Source organism: Otolemur garnettii, unplaced genomic scaffold (assembly GCF_000181295.1).
Source record: "Otolemur garnettii isolate 467f Iridium unplaced genomic scaffold, OtoGar3 scaffold00071, whole genome shotgun sequence".
In the NCBI taxonomy this organism is placed as follows: domain Eukaryota; kingdom Metazoa; phylum Chordata; class Mammalia; order Primates; family Galagidae; genus Otolemur; species Otolemur garnettii.
This window is the reverse complement of record NW_003852466.1, coordinates 732,500-749,697: the sequence shown is the minus strand read 5'-3', so window position 1 is coordinate 749,697 and position 17,198 is coordinate 732,500. Positions and strand designations below refer to the sequence as shown.

Sequence of the window (17,198 nt, the reverse complement as noted above, 5' to 3'; positions counted from 1 at the left end):
AAAAAGATAGTATACATATTAAGGAATACCTTAAAATTCAGCTCCAGAGTTATACACCATCTAGTACTTTTGCATCAAATCTTAACCAAAACAATGTCTAAACACCTGAAAGCCCAACTATTAACATGAACCATCCTAATAAAAATTTGACATTTATTTGTTCAATGTATATTATTTACATTATGAAACCAACCTTGGTAGGATAAACAGTGATAAATAGTAAAAATAAGCTTTAAAAAGCAAAGGTTTATACTATGCTAATTATCATAATTGTATATGAAGAATTAAAACATAGCAGAAGTCTCTGTTACAAAATTCTTAGTCATCTGAGTTGTGGTCATTACTTGCTACCCATTTACATGCAACACCTGCTAGGACTGACATTTGATATTTTTCCCTAAGAAAGTGTGAGTAGGTAAGTGACATTTCAGAGTGGACATTAATTTACTGTGGACAGAAAAAGAAATCTGTCCTCAAGATTGGTGCTGGTGACAAGCCTATGGAAATTATTTAAAAAAAAAAAAAAAAAACAGTAAGACCACGAAGAAAAAAATTTCAAAAAGGAAATGCATAGGCAAAAAGTATCATGAATGGTACAGCTCAAAAAAATCTGGAGCCAATCAGATGCACATCTTTTTTTTCTCTCCTTCAGTGAAAGGTCTATTTTGCCATCAAATAACAATGACTTCTGAAGCAAGTGAGGGGCACCTGGTGTACAATTAATTAAATCTTGCAAAATACTAAGATGGGGGCAGGGGCAGCCAGAAAGGGCCATTTATATATAACTCAAACTATTTCATACCTGGAATGCAGCCCATCCCAACTGGCTTTGTGAAACAACTGGACCTTTATGATTTAATAGTTAAAATTGTAACAAGTATAATAATGCAATAGATTTACATGGGAAGCAAAATCCAAGGGGCATTTTATGTTAAGTATTTACTGTGATGCTTCAATTTTTTTCCCCTTTATTAAATCATAACTGTGTACATTAATGCATTTATGGGGTGCCATGTGCTGATTTGATATACAATGTGGAATGCTTATATCTAACTGATTAACCATCTCCTCACTTATTTGTTATGGTAAGACATTTAAATTTAAAAATAATTTTGCTGGCTCGGCACCCATAGCTTAGTGAGTAGGGTACCAGCCACTTACTCTGAGGCTAGTGGGTTGGAGCCTGGCCCAGGCCTGCTAAACAACAATGACAACTGCAACCAAAAAATAGCTGGGAGTTGTGGCGGGTGCCTATAGTCCCAGCTACTTGGGAAGCTGAGGCAAGAGAATCGCTTAAGCCCAAGAGTTTGAGGTTGCTGAGAATTGTGACGCTAAAGCACTATCCCGAGGGTGACATAGTGAGACTCTCTCTCAAAAAATAATCCAATAAATAAATATAATTTTGCTAAGTATACATCTCAACAACTGAGGTCTATGTATAAAATGTCCTATAGATACAGATATTTACCTTTGGCACGTTGAAGGCCTTTTTGTGACTTCTGTCTGAATCATAGGCAGAATGCTAGACACAGAGGCACGTGTGGGAAAACTCAAATTGAGGTAATCAAGTTGTGCGTGTGTGAGGAGGCTGGAGGTACTTTGAGAGTCAAAGTAAACCAGAAACCTTAAACAGGTAACAGTGAGAGTGGCAACAGGGAATGGAATGCCAATATGGCAGTAAAATTTTTTTAAAAAACAAAAAGCAGAAGGCCTCTCCTACTAGCAGAATCCTGCATACATAGAAAAAGAAAAAGCCACTCACCATTTGGTGAAACAAAAGCCAATTACAGTGTGGGAAAGTACAATCTGCACAAAACCAGAAACCAAGAGAAGAAAATCTACTGGTTTACAGGAAAGGAGACCATCTCATTCTGGGCAGTCACTTAGTGAACGCAGCCCCTGCGGCCCACTGGACCTCGTCAGTGTCGGCCTTCAGACGCTCCACTTCAGCGGCTAAGCCGAGAAGCTGCCGCGCTCTCCTGGTGGCTAAATCATCACACTCATCCAGAAAAGGACCAAAAGCATTCTCCAGACATCGGAGGCGTGGACCAAGGAAATGAGGGCCAGGAAGCACTTGTCCGGGCGGTGAGGGTCATTCACCCATTTGTCAAGAACAGCTTCTTTTTTTTTTAGAAAAAGACAGAGTCTCAGTTTATCGCCCTGGGCAGAGTACTGTGGTGTCACAGCTCACAGCAACTTCCAACTCCTGGGCTTAGCCGATTCTCTTGCCTCAGCCTCCCGAGTAGCTTGGACTACAGGCGCCCACCACAACACCCGGCTATTTTTTTGTGCAGTTTGGCCGGGGCCGGTTTCGAACCGGCCACCCTCGGTATACGGGGCCGGCGCCCTACTCACTGAGCAATAGGCGCCGCCAAGGAACAGCTTCTTATACTTTTTTTTTATTAAGTCATAACTGTGTACATTTATAGGGTACAATGTGCTGATTTTATATGCAATTTGGAATGCTTACATCAAGCTGGTTAACATAGCCTTCACCTCACTTACTTGTTGTGTTAAGACATCTATACTCGGCTCAGCGCCTATAGCTCAACCGGCTAAGGCGCCAGCCTCCTACATCTAAGGTGGCGGGTTCGAATCCCCAGCCCGGACCGCCAAACACCAATGACGGCTGCAACCAAAAAATAGCCGGGTGTTGTGGCAGGCGCCTGTGGTCCCAGCTACTTGGGAGGCGGAGGCAGGAGACTCGCTTGAGCCCAGGAGTTGGAGGTTGCTGTGAGCTGTAATGCCACTGCGCTCTACCCAGGAGGACAGCTTGAGGCTCTGTCTCAAAAAGAAAAAAAAAAAAAAAAAAGACATCTATACTCTTCATAGATTTGACATGTACCTTTGCAATATGCACCATAGGTGAGGTCCACCCAGCCTCCTCCCTCAGGTCCCCCACCCTTCCCCTCACCCTCCTTGCCCTCCTCTTCCCTCCTTCATTCTGGGCTGTAGCTGTGTTTTATCATTAGTATGAAAATGTGGGTAATTATATATTTGTTTCTTCCATTCTTGAGATACTTTACTAAGAACATGTTCCAGTTCCATCCATGTGAACATAACCAGGTGCTGCTTAATGTTGTTTATGATGGGATGTGTTGCCATGTCAAAAAGTAGAAAGTTCTATTGTCAACATGCCCTTTTCCACCAGGTTTTTAGCTAATCGTTCCACACATTTCTTTTCTTTTTTTTTTTTTTCAGACAAGAAAACCTTTTATTTTAAACCACAAATAGTCAGCAGGTGGCCACAACTATCCATGTTTCGTTATAATTACATAAAACCTAGATACAAAAGCACCACTGATTATTGCTCTAGAAAAAACTGCATGAACAATTCAAATATGCACAGTAAAAACACCACAGTATGCACAGGACTAAATTTTTAAAGCAAGTACCTGGAATGCTGAATCAATGTTACACACAGCTTCCAACTGATATTTATTTTACTTGAAGATGATGGAAATTTCCAAAAAGCATGACTATGAGGGGGTAAAATGTCCATTTTTATATATTTTTGTATGCCAACTAGTAGAGTCCTAAAAAATTAGCAATTACAAAAGATTTGGTAAAAATAGCTTTTAAAAGTTGTCCCAAGAGATACATAAAATCAACCCCAATCTTTCACAATACATTCTCCCTTGTTACCTACTGATTCAGTTTTCTGTGCCTTCCTTTCCAGCTTCCTGCTTCTCCTCCTTCTTCCCCTTATCCCCGGTCGAGCTTTGTTCCAGGTTCTTTCTTAGCAGATGTTTTTCTTGGTTTAGGTTCAGGTTTCGGAGGAGCAGGTTTTGCTTATTATCTGGCAGGTTTAGTTACTTTAGATCCAGCTTTGCCCTCTGTAGTCTCTGGAGACTTTCTCTTCCACATAATAACTGTGTTGGTGCAGCAAAAAGTAAAGCAACCGGCTGGAAGTGCTGGCTCCACCTCTGGATGCTGCCGTGGCATCTCACACACAGGGAAAGGCGTTTCCACACATTTAAATGGTAATGTAATTTTAATGGATTCCACGTCTCACCACTAAGTAATTCAATCCAGCACGTTTCTGGAGTCTGAGTCCCTTAACATGCTTCATCAAGTAGAACATCTCCCCTTGGCCCACCTGACTCACAGATTACCTGTTTTGTTAATAGACTTTTACATCTCATTCCACAAGCCTCTAGTTGTAACCTTCCTCTCAAAGCTAATTCAGTTAACATACAACCAGGTGGCTCGACTTCCGTAGCTCAGCGTTTAGGGTGCCGGCATATACACAGGGGCTGGTGGGTTCGAACCCAGCCCGGGCCAGCTAATCAACAATGACAACTGCAACAGAAAAATAGCCGGGCGTTCTGGTGGGCACCTGTAGTCCCAGCTACTCAGGAGGCTGAGGCAAGGGAATCACTTAAGCCCAAGAGTTTGAGGTTGCTGTGAGCTGTCACACCACAGCACTCTGCTGATGGCAACAGAGTGAGACTCTGTCTCCAAAGGGGAAAAAAAAAAATACAGCCACGTAATCCAGATGATACACAGTCATCCTAACATAATGCAACCCTCGCGGTCCTCCTCCATCGGGCTCAGCCACGTGTCCTGGGAGTCGCCCTCATGGTCCCACTAGTTAGGGAGGCTCTGCACGTCTCCTCGCCACCCGCTGCCCGCTCCTTGTGGGTGGGCAGCGGGAGGCCTTGGTGCTGCTCTGGGTCAGTGAGGGCATCAACAACCTCCTTCTTCCTCGTATTCCTTTTCCCCATTACATGGCCCCAACTTCCTTCTCAAATCTCAGCTTCAATTCAGTGACATTTACCACTGTATGACAGGTCCTGTCCCAAATACGGGGGCTTTTTGCTGTGAACATGAGGCACAGGATCCCCATCCCCATGACACCGTCATCCTTGGGCAGAGACAGACCGTACAATCTGGTGACACAGAAGTTAACTAGACTTGAAGCTGTTACTAGGAGCGTCGTCTCATCCTTTTCAGTTCCTTTATTTGTTCAACAAATATTTACTGAGCACCTACTATGTTGAGGATCACTGCAAATAACCAGTTGTTTTAGAGTGCGTGTTCAGGGAAGGCCTTTCTGAGAAGGTGGCATTGGAGAAGAGAAATGAAGATGGAAAAGAATCAGCATTCCAGGCACAGAGAACAAGTGCAAAGACGAGCTGGGAAAGGACCTCATAGAACAGGAGGGACCTTGAGAAACAGTGATGCCAGTGCAGTAGTAACAAGGGGGAAATGGTCCTATCACCACATATGTGATATTAGGCAACATAGGTAAGTGCTTCAAGCCTCAGTTTCCCCATCCGTTAATGGGAATCTTAATAGTGAAGACTTTTTCAGAGAGTCAAAAAAAATCCAGGACAAATCACCAGCAGTCACTGGGACATCTGAGAAATGAATGCCCACTTGTGGTAGGGGACAGATCTTTGGAAGTCTTAGTAATTGCAGGACAAGTTTAAGCCTCCAGGTCTTGTGTGACCCCTCCTCCCAATGTCCCCAGCCTGTGTCCAGCTTATCTCCAGCTCTTCCTGTTTACCTGAGCCCACTACATGCTGCCTTGAGAGCTGTTCCTGGTTACTTTCTCACTGACCACCCTCCCGCTTCAGCCAGCCCTTCACCCTTCCAGAATCCCCCACATAGACTCAACACTCATCCTTCCCATGCTTGTTAAAAATGTTTATTTAATGGAAGGAAACTTTATAAAAAAGAAGAGAGAAACTTCCGTGGTGGAGGGGATTTCCAAGATTCCACTTCGTAGAGTAGCTTTCCCTGCCCTTCCCTTCATATCTCAGAAATGCTCTGAAACAGAGATGGGATGAGCACCCCAGCTCTGAGGATGGAGAATGTGTGGCCACTGATGAGGAGATGAGTCACAGAAACACCTCAGACAATGAGCCAGCTCTCTTGTACTTGTGTGATGGATTTATTTATTTTCACTCAACCTCACACACCACAGGATGGGGGTGGGAGGGTAGTTACAGCGAAAATATGCTCAGAACCGCCTCCATCACCTCCATCTCACTCAGAGAGGAAGCCAAAGTCCACACCTCGGCCCAAAAGACCCTGCACAACCAGTTCCCATCACCTCCCTGCCCTCCCCTCTTCCCGCTCTCCCTCTCACTCCCTCTACTCCAGTCACACAGGCCTCTTCATTATCCCTCCAACAGGCCAGGCACATTCCTGCCACAGGGATTTTTCACAAGCTGTTTTCTCTGCCTAGGAAATGCTCTTCCCCCCTGATATCTGCATGACTCCCTCGTTTGTTTCCTCCATGTCTCAGCCAGTCATTTCTGGCTCAGTCATATAAGCTCATGCCTGTAATCCCAGCACTTTGAGAGGCTAAGGTAGGAGGATCACTTGAGGCCAGGAGTTTGAGACCAGCCTGGGCAACATAGAGAGACCCCATCGCTACAACATTTTTAAAAACCTTTCTCAGCAAAACCCTTCCTGATCTCCCTATTTCAATTATTATATTGTACCCTACTTCTTTCTTCTCAATGACACTTATCATTACTAGTCCTACTCTATAATGTTCTTATTTATTTTTTTACCTGTCTCCTCTATTAGTCTGTCAGGACCACAGAGGCAGAAACTACATCTATTTTGTTCCTTACTCTTTCCCCAGTGCCTGGAACATAAATACAGGAGACTATCTTTGTGATCCTGACACATGGAAAGATTCTTAAACAAGATAAAACTCCAAAACAGAAGATTAACAAATCTGGCTACATCCAATTTTCAAACTTTTGTACAACAAAACACACTGTGAATAAAATGAAAAGACAAGTCAGATGAGAAGTTTATGATCAATAAAGATTTGCTAAATGAGTAAAAGAATAAAAAGTGAGTGAATCCTAACACTTTGGGATGCAAGGCAGGAGAATCACTTGAGCACAGCAGTTCAAGACCAGCCTGAGCAAACAGCGAGCTCCTGTCTCTACTAAAATATAGAAAAATAGCTGGGCATTCTGATGAGTGTCTGTAGCTCCAGCTGCTTGGGAAGCTGAAGTAGGAGGATGCCTTTTATTCGGGAGATTGAGATTGCTATGACCTAGGCTGATGCCACAAAACTCTAGCCTGGGGCAAAAGAGTGTGACTCAGAAAAAGAAAAGTGAATACATATACATTTATTATGGTTGAGCAGTAAGTTTATCCCTGAGCTCCTTGGTAAACAAAGCAAAAAGGGAAACAGGATTAGTTACATTCTCCATAGAGATAAAATAGTCCAGTTCTCAGGGAAGCCCCTGTGCCAAGCAAGTTACATGCTTCTTCTCATTTAATCTTCACAAGAAATTTCTAGGGATTGTGTACATTTAGAGATAAGCATTTATAGGTATGTAAGGGAGGTTTAGTTGCATATGTGAAGCCACCCAGCCCAGTCTGGATACTTGTTCTGCCCAGTGCCCAAACTCACCTGCTAACCACTAAGCCAGCTTTTCCCAAACTGCTAATTAAAAGAATCACCTGGGTGCTAGTGACAATATAGATTCCCAGGACTGTCTCCTGAAAGTCTAATTCACTATGTCTATAATTAAGCAAGCACCGATAGGTGATTCTTGTGATCCATGAAGTTTGAGTAATGGCACTTCATGCCACAAAGTTAGAGAGAGAAAGAGACAAACCAAATACCTAAATATGAAAAGCAAAACTTTATAATATTTAGAAAAGAATTTAGGAGACTATGACCTTAAGACAGAGAAAGATTCTTCAACAAGTCAAAAATGTACAACTGTAAAAGAAAAAAATTGGCAAATGTGGCTAGGTCCAATTTTCGTACCTTTGTACAACAAAACATCTTGTGAATAAAATGAAAAGACAAATCAGATGAGAAGTTTGTGATGTTCCTACATGACAAATGTGTATATCTGGAATATAGAGTTCTGAGAAATCAAGAAGAAAAAGATGTATATCCCCACAGAATGGGTAATTCATGAAGGAAGAAAACCTATGTGGCCAAAGAATCTTGGCAAAGATGATCAACAGATGACTATAGGTTAAAATCATTTTATATCCACCTAATTGGCCAAAAAAAAAAAAAAAATCAGTTAATCTGAGTGTTGGCAACTATGTGGAGAACACAAATTTCCTTTGTCTGGGGGGAAGGGGTGTGAATTGGTAATACCACTCTGCATAACACTTTGGAAACACCACAAGCCCTTGAGGGATCTGCAAGTCCATTCTGTGTAGATAGCCCAGTGCAGCGGTCAGCAAACTATGGCCCATAGGCAAAACTTGGCCACATTTGTTTTTGTCAATAAAGTTTTACTGAAACACGACTACAGCAATTTGTTTACATATGGTCTATGGCTGCTTTCATGCTACAACAGCAGAGTGGAGTAGTCACAACAGAAGCCATTTGTCCCAGAAAGCCAAAAATATCTACTCTCTGGCCCTGTACAGGTAGCATCTGCCAATGCATATGCTGGATTAATACTTTTCAAACTTTAACGGGCAGGTAGATCACCCAGGAATCTTGTTAATAGGCAGGTCCTGATTCAGCCATTCTGAGAGGAGCTTGAGAGTCTGCATTTCTAATAAGTTCCCAGGTGATATTGAGGAGTGTTGAGGATCCAAATAATTCAGGGTTCATTCAGGATATGTCTGAGAATCCGTGTAGACAAGACAGAAAAACACAACTACATCAGCATCTTCAACTCATTTTATCTCTGGCAATCGCCAAGCAAAGCAGGCAAGAACCTTCATTCAACATTTATTGTGGACCAGACACACCTGAATCAAGAAAAGAATTTGATACAATCATTTCCCAAAGAGATCTCACCAGCCTGGAAGGATAGACAGAAGAAGAAAAGTAACATATGGTTGCAGAAAGTCCTAAAATTCAGTCCCCACATCAATCATGAATCTGATAGATGTAATCAAAGTTTCACATGGATATCCCAGGTGGAAAGCAGCTCCAGAGTTCGTACAGCAACAGCTTCCAGGAAGCCACGTGGAATGTTACAAGCTTCCCTGTGGCTCTTGAAGAGCAGAGGTCATACCTGTGGCCCCAGGGCACAGCACACAATGAGAATAATTGACATATCTTGGGTGAATGTTATAGATTTGTGCATGTTCCCTCTTTCTACAAACTCTCAGTCTGGATCACTTTTTCCCTCACCCATTTCCTGCTTACACATATGTAGCTCAAAAAATATTTATTGAAAAACACAAAACACATATATAATTTGAATGATTCATATTTCATTCCAGGAGCCATCATATGTAAATAGTATTGGGAAAAACTGTGAGCCAGACTGGGCAAAAGGAATGAATTTTCAAGAATAAGCTGACATTTCCCCTGAAGAGAGCACTACTCTTCGGATGAGAACATGAGAGCTTTCTAAAAAGGAAATAAAGAGGAGAGTGGAGTTAACATTTTCCAAGTGCTTACTATATGCCAGGTTGTGTGCAAAGTGCTATGCACAGAATAAGCAAGTCTTAATCTTCTCAAATTATCTAAGGTAAGTTTGGTGGTCTCCACTTTAGAGAAGAGGAATTTACACCATGCTGGCCATCTCCAACCAAGGGAAAGAAAGAAGGGCAGAGGGTCTGATTGAACTCCTATATTAAGAACAGGACCAGAGGTGGAATTCTGTAAGAAATGGATTTTGACTCAGGAGAATGAAGAGTAGGGTGACTTTTGAGGAAGTGAGTTCTCCATCTCTAGAGCTATTCAAGTATAGATTGGATGACAACTCATCAACAGACTCTAGGACCCCTTCTGATATGGAAAGTCCAATTTGCTTTATGTGGATTTTTTTCTGGATGTTTCCAACCTGGACCTACTATCCACCTGAGTCTACCTCCTCCTAGCTGTGGGTCCTGGTTGGGGCTGCCCCCTTCGGGCAGGCCTCCTACATGCCTCCCTAGGACACTCTTGAGAGATGTGGATCTCCAAACCAGGACCAAGGTAGGGAATAAGGCAGAATGCCTGCCCCTACCCTACCCACACTCAGGGGCAGCAGTTGAGCTGGAAGTACAGGTCCTCAGAGGGGAAGTAGCTGAATGCTACAACTGTGACCAGCAGAATGGAGAGCCTGGCCATGTTTTTGTTCTCTGCTTCCTCTAGAAGGCCACACATGGGGTGAAAGGTGAGGCCTGAACTTGTCCTGGACAAGAACCAAGGGCTTAGTAGGTAGAGGAGAGCCCAGCTATGTTGTTTAGGGTGCCAGGGCTGCACAGTGAGAATAGGGCTCTTGGGCTATACAGTGACATTGCCCACTGATTATCAGTGAGATGGAGTCCCCCTGCATGTCCCCACCCTACACACCTTTGTGACAGTGATAAGTCCAGCATGACCAAGAACTAGCCTGGCCATGATTAGAGTTGGGGTCTTTTTATCCAGAATCTAATAAAATCTCTGACATGATTTTAAAAATAATATTAAAGAGAGAGGTCCTGGGTGAGAAACTGAGGAAGGGGTGGGCTTTGATGAGCCCTGGAAGCCCAAGATCCCTGGGAGACTCTCCCTGCAGAGAGGCCATTTATTCCTCCCAGCTAAAAGGGAGGTATGTATACCTGATCATAGGGGGCAGAAAGCAGCTGGGACAGAGAAGACACTGACCTTCCCACACACCCACAACATTACTAATCTGTTCTAGCAGCTTGAGCCCCTGATCTGAGACATAGAGGAAGCCATCTGGATTAGGTAAGGCTGAACTCAAAATTGGCAATAAGCAAACTCCTGAGGAGAACCCAAAGAAGTAAGTATTCAGACCCCAAGACATTATCTCCTCCTTCAGTACGGCCCCCAGTATGTCTCTTCCAAAACCCCCATCCCTCTCCCCCAGAGCAGGAATCCTAAGGCCAGTAAAGTGTCCAGACACTTGTTGCTAAACTAGACACAGAGGGAGGCCCCAAGATGAGGAGGGGTGGGGGACAAATTGTAAAGAAATGAATGAGTGGGAGAATAAATGAATGATGAACAAATGAGCACATTAATGAGTGACTAAATGAATAAGTGAAAGGATAGATGGAGGGCTAGGTGTGGTGGCTCATGCCTACAAATCTAGTACTCTGGGATGCCAAGGCAGGAGGATCACTTGAGCTCAGGAGTTCAAGACCAGCCTGAACAACAGTGAGGCCCTGTCTCTACTAAAGATAGAAAACTTAGCTGACTTTGTGGCATACACCCTTAGTCCCAGCTACTCAAGAGGCTGAGGCAGGAGGATTGCTTAAGCCCAGAAGTTGAGATAGCAGTGAGCTATGATAATACCACTGCATTCTAGCCCAGGCAACAGAGTAAGATCCTGTTCCCCCCTCAAAAAAAAAAAGATAAAGTGTAGATGGATAGATGGGTGAGTGAGCAGATGGAAGGATGGATGGATGGGTGGATGGATAGATGGATGGATGAAAAGACAATGGATGGGCTCAGTGCCTGTAGCACAGTGGTTATGGTGCCAGCCACATACACCGAGGCTGGTGGATTCAAACCCAGCCCAGGCCGGCCAAACAACAATGACAACTGCAACAACAACAACAACAACAAAAAATAAAAATAGCCAGGTGTGGCAGACACCTGTAGTCCCAGCTAATTGGGAGGCTAAGGCAAGAGAATCGCTTAAGCCCAAGAGTTTGAGGTTGCTGTGAGCTGTGATGCCATGGCATTCTACCAAGGGCAACATAGTGAGACACTGTCTCAAAAAAAAAAAAAAGAAAGAAAAGAAAAGAAAAGAAAAGATGATGAATGGATGAATGTAGGATGAACATATGGGTGAACAAGTGGATGGGTGGAAAGAAAAATGGATGGAAGGAAGGAAGAAAGGATAGGTGGGGGGATAAAAAGGTAATAAATGCATGGATGGATGGATGGACAGACAGACAGATGAATGAACAGGTGGATAGGTGGATAGATTAAAAGAAGGATAGATAGATGGCTAGATGGATGACAAACAGATGGATAGGAGGGAGGAAAAATAATTGGATGTAAGGATGGATGGATGGATGGATAGATGGAATGGTGATGAATGGATAGAAGGATGGACAGATGAGGGAACAGGTAGATGAGTAGATGGATGGAAAGAAGGATAAATGAGTGAGTAAATGGATAAAAGGACACAGTTAGGAATGGATAACCGTGGATATCCAAAGGAATGGATAGATGGATGGAAGGGTAGATGAATGGATATACAAATGGACAGATGGAAGGAATGATGGATGAATGAATGGATGGAAAGATGAAAATATGATGAAGAACTGATGGATGGATAGGTAAAAAGATGACTGGATAAATAGATGGATGAACAGGTAGGTGTATGGGCAGATGGATGAATTGACAGGTGGAAAGAAGGAAGGAAGGGAGAAAAGTGGCAACCCAAAGGACAGATTTTAGGACAGGGAAAGAAGTATGATAGAATCCAAGATGGGGCACCATCCCTTCCTCCTAGAAGCCTGGTCTGGAAACTGAAAAATGGACCCTCCCAGCCAGGACATCCCTGCTTCCTACAGGCCTTGCCTGAGGCCAAGCCCCTCATTCCCCAGAAAAATCCATGTTCATCTGCAACCACCCACTTGCAGGCCTGACCCTGCCCAGGGAAGCCCTCAAAGGGTGCTCCAGCCACCTTCCCTGCCACAAGCTCGGGCTTTGATGCGCAGTTTGTGGGGTAGAGAAGGCTGAGTCAGACCCTCAGGGCTATGCCCTGGAACAGGGCAGGTCACCCCAGAAGCCAGCCCCATGGGGTCATCAGTGGGTGTCAACAACATATCTGGGGGCCCTGAGGCCTGGAATCCAGGGAGCATTGCTGACCACAGCCCCCAGCAGGGCCTGAGCTCTGATCTGGGCCTCACCTGCCCATTCAAGAGATGACAGCTGAAGAGAGTGGCTGGGAGGGCAGTCTGCAAGGCCATGTCAATTCTACTGGGGGCAGAGGAAGCAGACTGCTGAGAGGGTCTGGGAGATGCAGCCAGGCCAGTCCACCTAGAAGCCAGTAGGCAGCTCTGACATCCTGGAATCCCAGCATCCAGGGAACATGGCCTTAATAAGCAGCCATGGGAAGAAGGTAAAGAGGAGAGCTGTTCAGCCCCAGGGAGGGAGTCCCCAGTCCAGGGGGATTCCCATAGCAGAGCCTGTAGGGGCGAGGCCCTGGGACCACCAGTGGGCTGCAGGAGGCCAAAGTGAAGCTTGAGCGCCCGCAGCTCAGCCCTGAGCAGGGCGTTCTCCTCTATCAGTACAGCCAGCCTGTCCTCAATGGCTGCATCGTTGAGACGCCGCTTTTCCCGGGATTTCTTGGCTGCCTCGTTGTTCTTCCTCCGCTTTTCCCAGTAAACTGTGTCCTTTTTCTCATCTGGCATGAACTCCCGCTGCCGACGCACAGTGGGGGCCCTGCCCCGACACCCCCACAGGGTCTTGCTATGACCCTGAGATGCCTCTGGCAGGTCCAAGAGACCGACATCCATAGCTGCTTGGGGGACCTGAGGAAGAGGAGACAGGCCTTGGAATAGACATAGGAGGTTGACCTGGATGACCCTGCCCTCTAATTCATCCTAGATGGAGGAGTCAGATAGACCCCTCCAATTGAGATGGAAATCAGGGTGCAATAACAGAAAGCAGAGCTGGTAGGAGAGGCTGAGGAACAGGCCATAGTCATCCTAAAGTGCTGGTTCAGTCCTATGTCAGGAGGATACCAGTTCCTTCCAGGGGCATTCTCCTTACCACTGAGAAGATCAGCAGACAAGCCAAGGGCTCAGTTCCTCAGAGCTCCAGGACAAGATTCTTGGAGACCAAGAAGGAGAGAGATGGAAGGCTGGACCTAGAAAGAAATAATGTGCACCCATGGAGTTAAACTGAGCCAAGGAGAGGTCAGAAAATACGCTGCTACTCGCCTGGACTTTGCCCAGATTGTACCCTGAAATCTCTTCAATCTATGCCCGGAAGTTTACACCTTCCCACCCATCCATCTACTATCCACCCATTCATCAGGTCATCCAGTCACCAATCTACTCACTCAGTTGTCCATTTGTCCATCCCTCTACCCTCCCAACCAAGCAATTCACTCTCCACTCATTTACACATTCATTCACTCATCCATCATCTTATTTTCCATCCATCCACTCAAACATCCACCCATCTCCCCCATCTAATTGTACACTCACCCATCACATCTAACACTCACTCTACCATCCATCCATCCATCCATCCATCCATCTAACTGTCCATTAATTCACTGATGAAGTCATTTTTAAACCACATTGTTCCTTTACTAGGCATCTTTTCATTCACATATTTATTCATTGGTTTCACCCATCTATCCATCTACTCTCCCATTCTTTCATTCATCCAAATATCCCTCCTACATGCCAGTCACCCACAAATCCATTCATTCTTCAAGATATTCATCCATGGGTCCATCCATCCAACCAACAGAAGGCAGTTCTTGAGAACATCCCACATGCCTCATGCTGAAGAACCCAAGTGTTAAGGATGGGGGCAGAGAAAAGAACCAAAGATATTAGACTCCCAACTCCTAGAATAGAGTTCAGAAAGGATGCCCCCTGTCCAGGGATGTCCCAACAATGAGGTATCACCTCTTTTGCCTCAGCCCAGTTTCCCATATTGGTTTTCCTGAATATTCCAATACAATAATCTGGGTTCCCTATAACTAGGATGTCAGTACCTTGTGATACAAAACAAGAAGAGAAAAAAAAAGCAACAAGATGGAAGGGTTCCACCTAAGAATTCAGAAAAACATCAAGAAAGCAGAGACATTAAGGGCCAGCATCATTATTCTCAAAATCTATAACTGTAACGTCCATAAAGGTAAGTATTACATCTTTTTTCTTGCCTACTGTTGTATCCCTGGTAACTACGTAGTATTGTGGTTGTTAATAGTAGGTGGTAGATAAACATGTGTTGCATGAATAAAGAGATGAATGACAACAACCTTGTTCACAGCTGGAGACTGTTAATAATAATAATAATATTTTTTAAATGACTCAGTCTGCCTAATGCATGAGTCTATTTTGCCACCCAAAAATCATGAAGATCTTACATTTCCACTTTCTTTGGAAACTCAGCACTCGGTTTTAAGATAAGTTATGGTACCTTCCCTGAATTGTGAGTGCAGAGTTTTCTTCCCCAATATTCTTAATTCAGTCTTTTATTCTGTATTAACAGTTCTTCATCTTAGTGTCTGTGGCTGGATAATTATGTGGCACACAATTCAGGTCATGTTTGAAAGAGGATAAAAGCATACTCAAACAATCAAATAGCAACACCCCTAGGAATTCTGACCATGATCCTAAGTGCACATTTTCCAAAGTATGTTCTTAGGAACCCCACTGCTAAGGGTGTTATGCCAAAATTATTTTTAAAAGGTAAAAAGATATTTGAGAAATACTGCATACTGCATTCTTTATTCCTTCGAGGAAAATCACTAAGTACATTAAAAGCTCTGAGAATTCCTACAAAAAAAATGTTAGTTTTGTTTGACTTACATTTCTCAAACTTATTTGCCCACAAAATACTTATATTTTACCAAAACACTTTGGTAAAAATGTTGGGGTGCATATTTATGCATTCATTATACAACACTACGCCATTTTCCAAGGTGGACACTGGAGCAAAAGAGGAAAATCAAACTGCTTCCCTGCTCTCACAAAGCCCCCACTCTCATGGAAAAGGTAAGAGTGAAATAATAATGGAGAAGGAAACAGGCCCAGAGAATCTTTTATCTACCCAAGTCACACAGTAAGTCACTGGCAGGACTGTGATTAGAACCCAAATCCACCTAATGTGTGAGTCTCTTCTGCCACACCATTTGGCCCCCTCGTGTGTTCAGGAAACCTCTATGTCTCAAAATCTTGGTTGCGTTTCAAGAATAAAAAATAAAAGCTGTGTGGGGTTCTGTAGTTACACAAATCAATGAAAACTCCCCATCTCCAATGCCTGTGCCCAGGATCCCCTCTGAGAAATTCTAGTCACTAGAGGGACTCCAGTGCCCAATTATAGGGCCCACTCATGGCTCACTCCACCTGCTGCTTCTTGCTGTGGCCCCACATTTGCCCACATAGTGTGGGGCTGGGGAAGCATCCGCAGGCACCAGGTGGGGAGTTCTGGCTTTGCACTTGCCTGCGGCCATTTCTGGGCTTTGCTCCTGGCAGCCAGTTAATGACATAACATTGCTGAGGTGTCCCACTTAACTGAGCCCTTCCAGACACCTGATGCATCAGCCCCACTTACAGATAAGGAAACTGAAGCACAGGAAGTTGAATGGCTGGCTCTGGGGTACTTGGAGATTCCAAAAGGAAACCTGCATTTTCCTCAAAAAACGGTGAATACCACCAACAACCCTGATGCAAAGACTGCTACTGACACCCCTCAAATCCTCCTCCCCAGGTTCCATTCACCCCACTTCCCACCAATCCCCCTCCCTACAGCCCTGCTGCAGCCCAGGCATCTCCTACCCCACCTGGGCCTCTACCACCCTCCATTCTTGACCCCCAAATCTACCCTCAGTGGAGACAAGGCTTTCTATACTTCATTTATCCTCAGTTTAACAGCTTCTAGGGTATGCTTATAAAAGTGTGAGCATTTTAGGCTCCTAAAACCAGTGTTTATATACCCTTCAATTCTCTCCCACCCACCCCAACGTCAGGGAATGAAGGAAGGAAGAAGACACTGCATGAATATTTTTTGGAATGAAACAAGAAATGCATTAATAGTTGAATAAATTAAAGAATGAGTGAAATGTGAGTGAATGAATGAATGAAATGAAGTGCACCATGAGAATAGAGCACAGTGAGTCTGAATGAGTCCTCTCTTGCCTCAGAAGGACTGAGGCTGAGGCCAAGTGTGGTGGCTCACATCTGTAATCCTAGCACTCTGGGAGGCTGAAGCAGGTGAATAGCTTTGATGAACCCAGGGTTTTGTCTTCCTCCTTTTGCAGCCCAGCTCTGGTCTGGTCACCTGCAAGTCCCGTCCTCTCTCCCTGAGCCAAGGTGGTGCTTTCCAGACACTGGCCAGGTTCAAGACCAGTCTGAGCAAAAGTGAGACCCCATCTCCACTAAAAATAGAAAAACTAAGGCAAGAGGATCACTTGAGCCCAGGAGTTGGAGGTTGCTGTGAGCTATGATACCACAGCACTCTACCCAGGGTGGCAGCTTGAGACTGTCTCAAAAAAAAAGACTGATCCTGAGTCTTCTAATGCCCAGACAGCTCATCTGAGCCCCAGCTAAAACATGACCCCAGACAAGCACTCACTCATAGTCCCTTGTCACACCAGGCA

The 17,198-nt window shown here is 44.4% G+C and overlaps 1 protein-coding gene and 1 pseudogene across 1 annotated transcript; both read right to left on the bottom strand.

The window, feature by feature from the left end:
• Window positions 1-1,879: 1,879 nt before the first annotated feature.
• On the bottom strand, window positions 1,880-13,371 carry LOC100944214 (Golgi phosphoprotein 3). The gene is given in 6 exon segments (XM_012807531.1): window positions 1,880-2,034; window positions 2,037-2,146; window positions 3,059-3,124; window positions 3,126-3,178; window positions 3,975-4,213; window positions 13,068-13,371. Coding segments are annotated over 6 exon segments (927 nt in total).
• LOC100943891 lies at window positions 3,640-3,867 on the bottom strand (annotated as a pseudogene).
• Window positions 13,372-17,198: the final 3,827 nt, after the last annotated feature.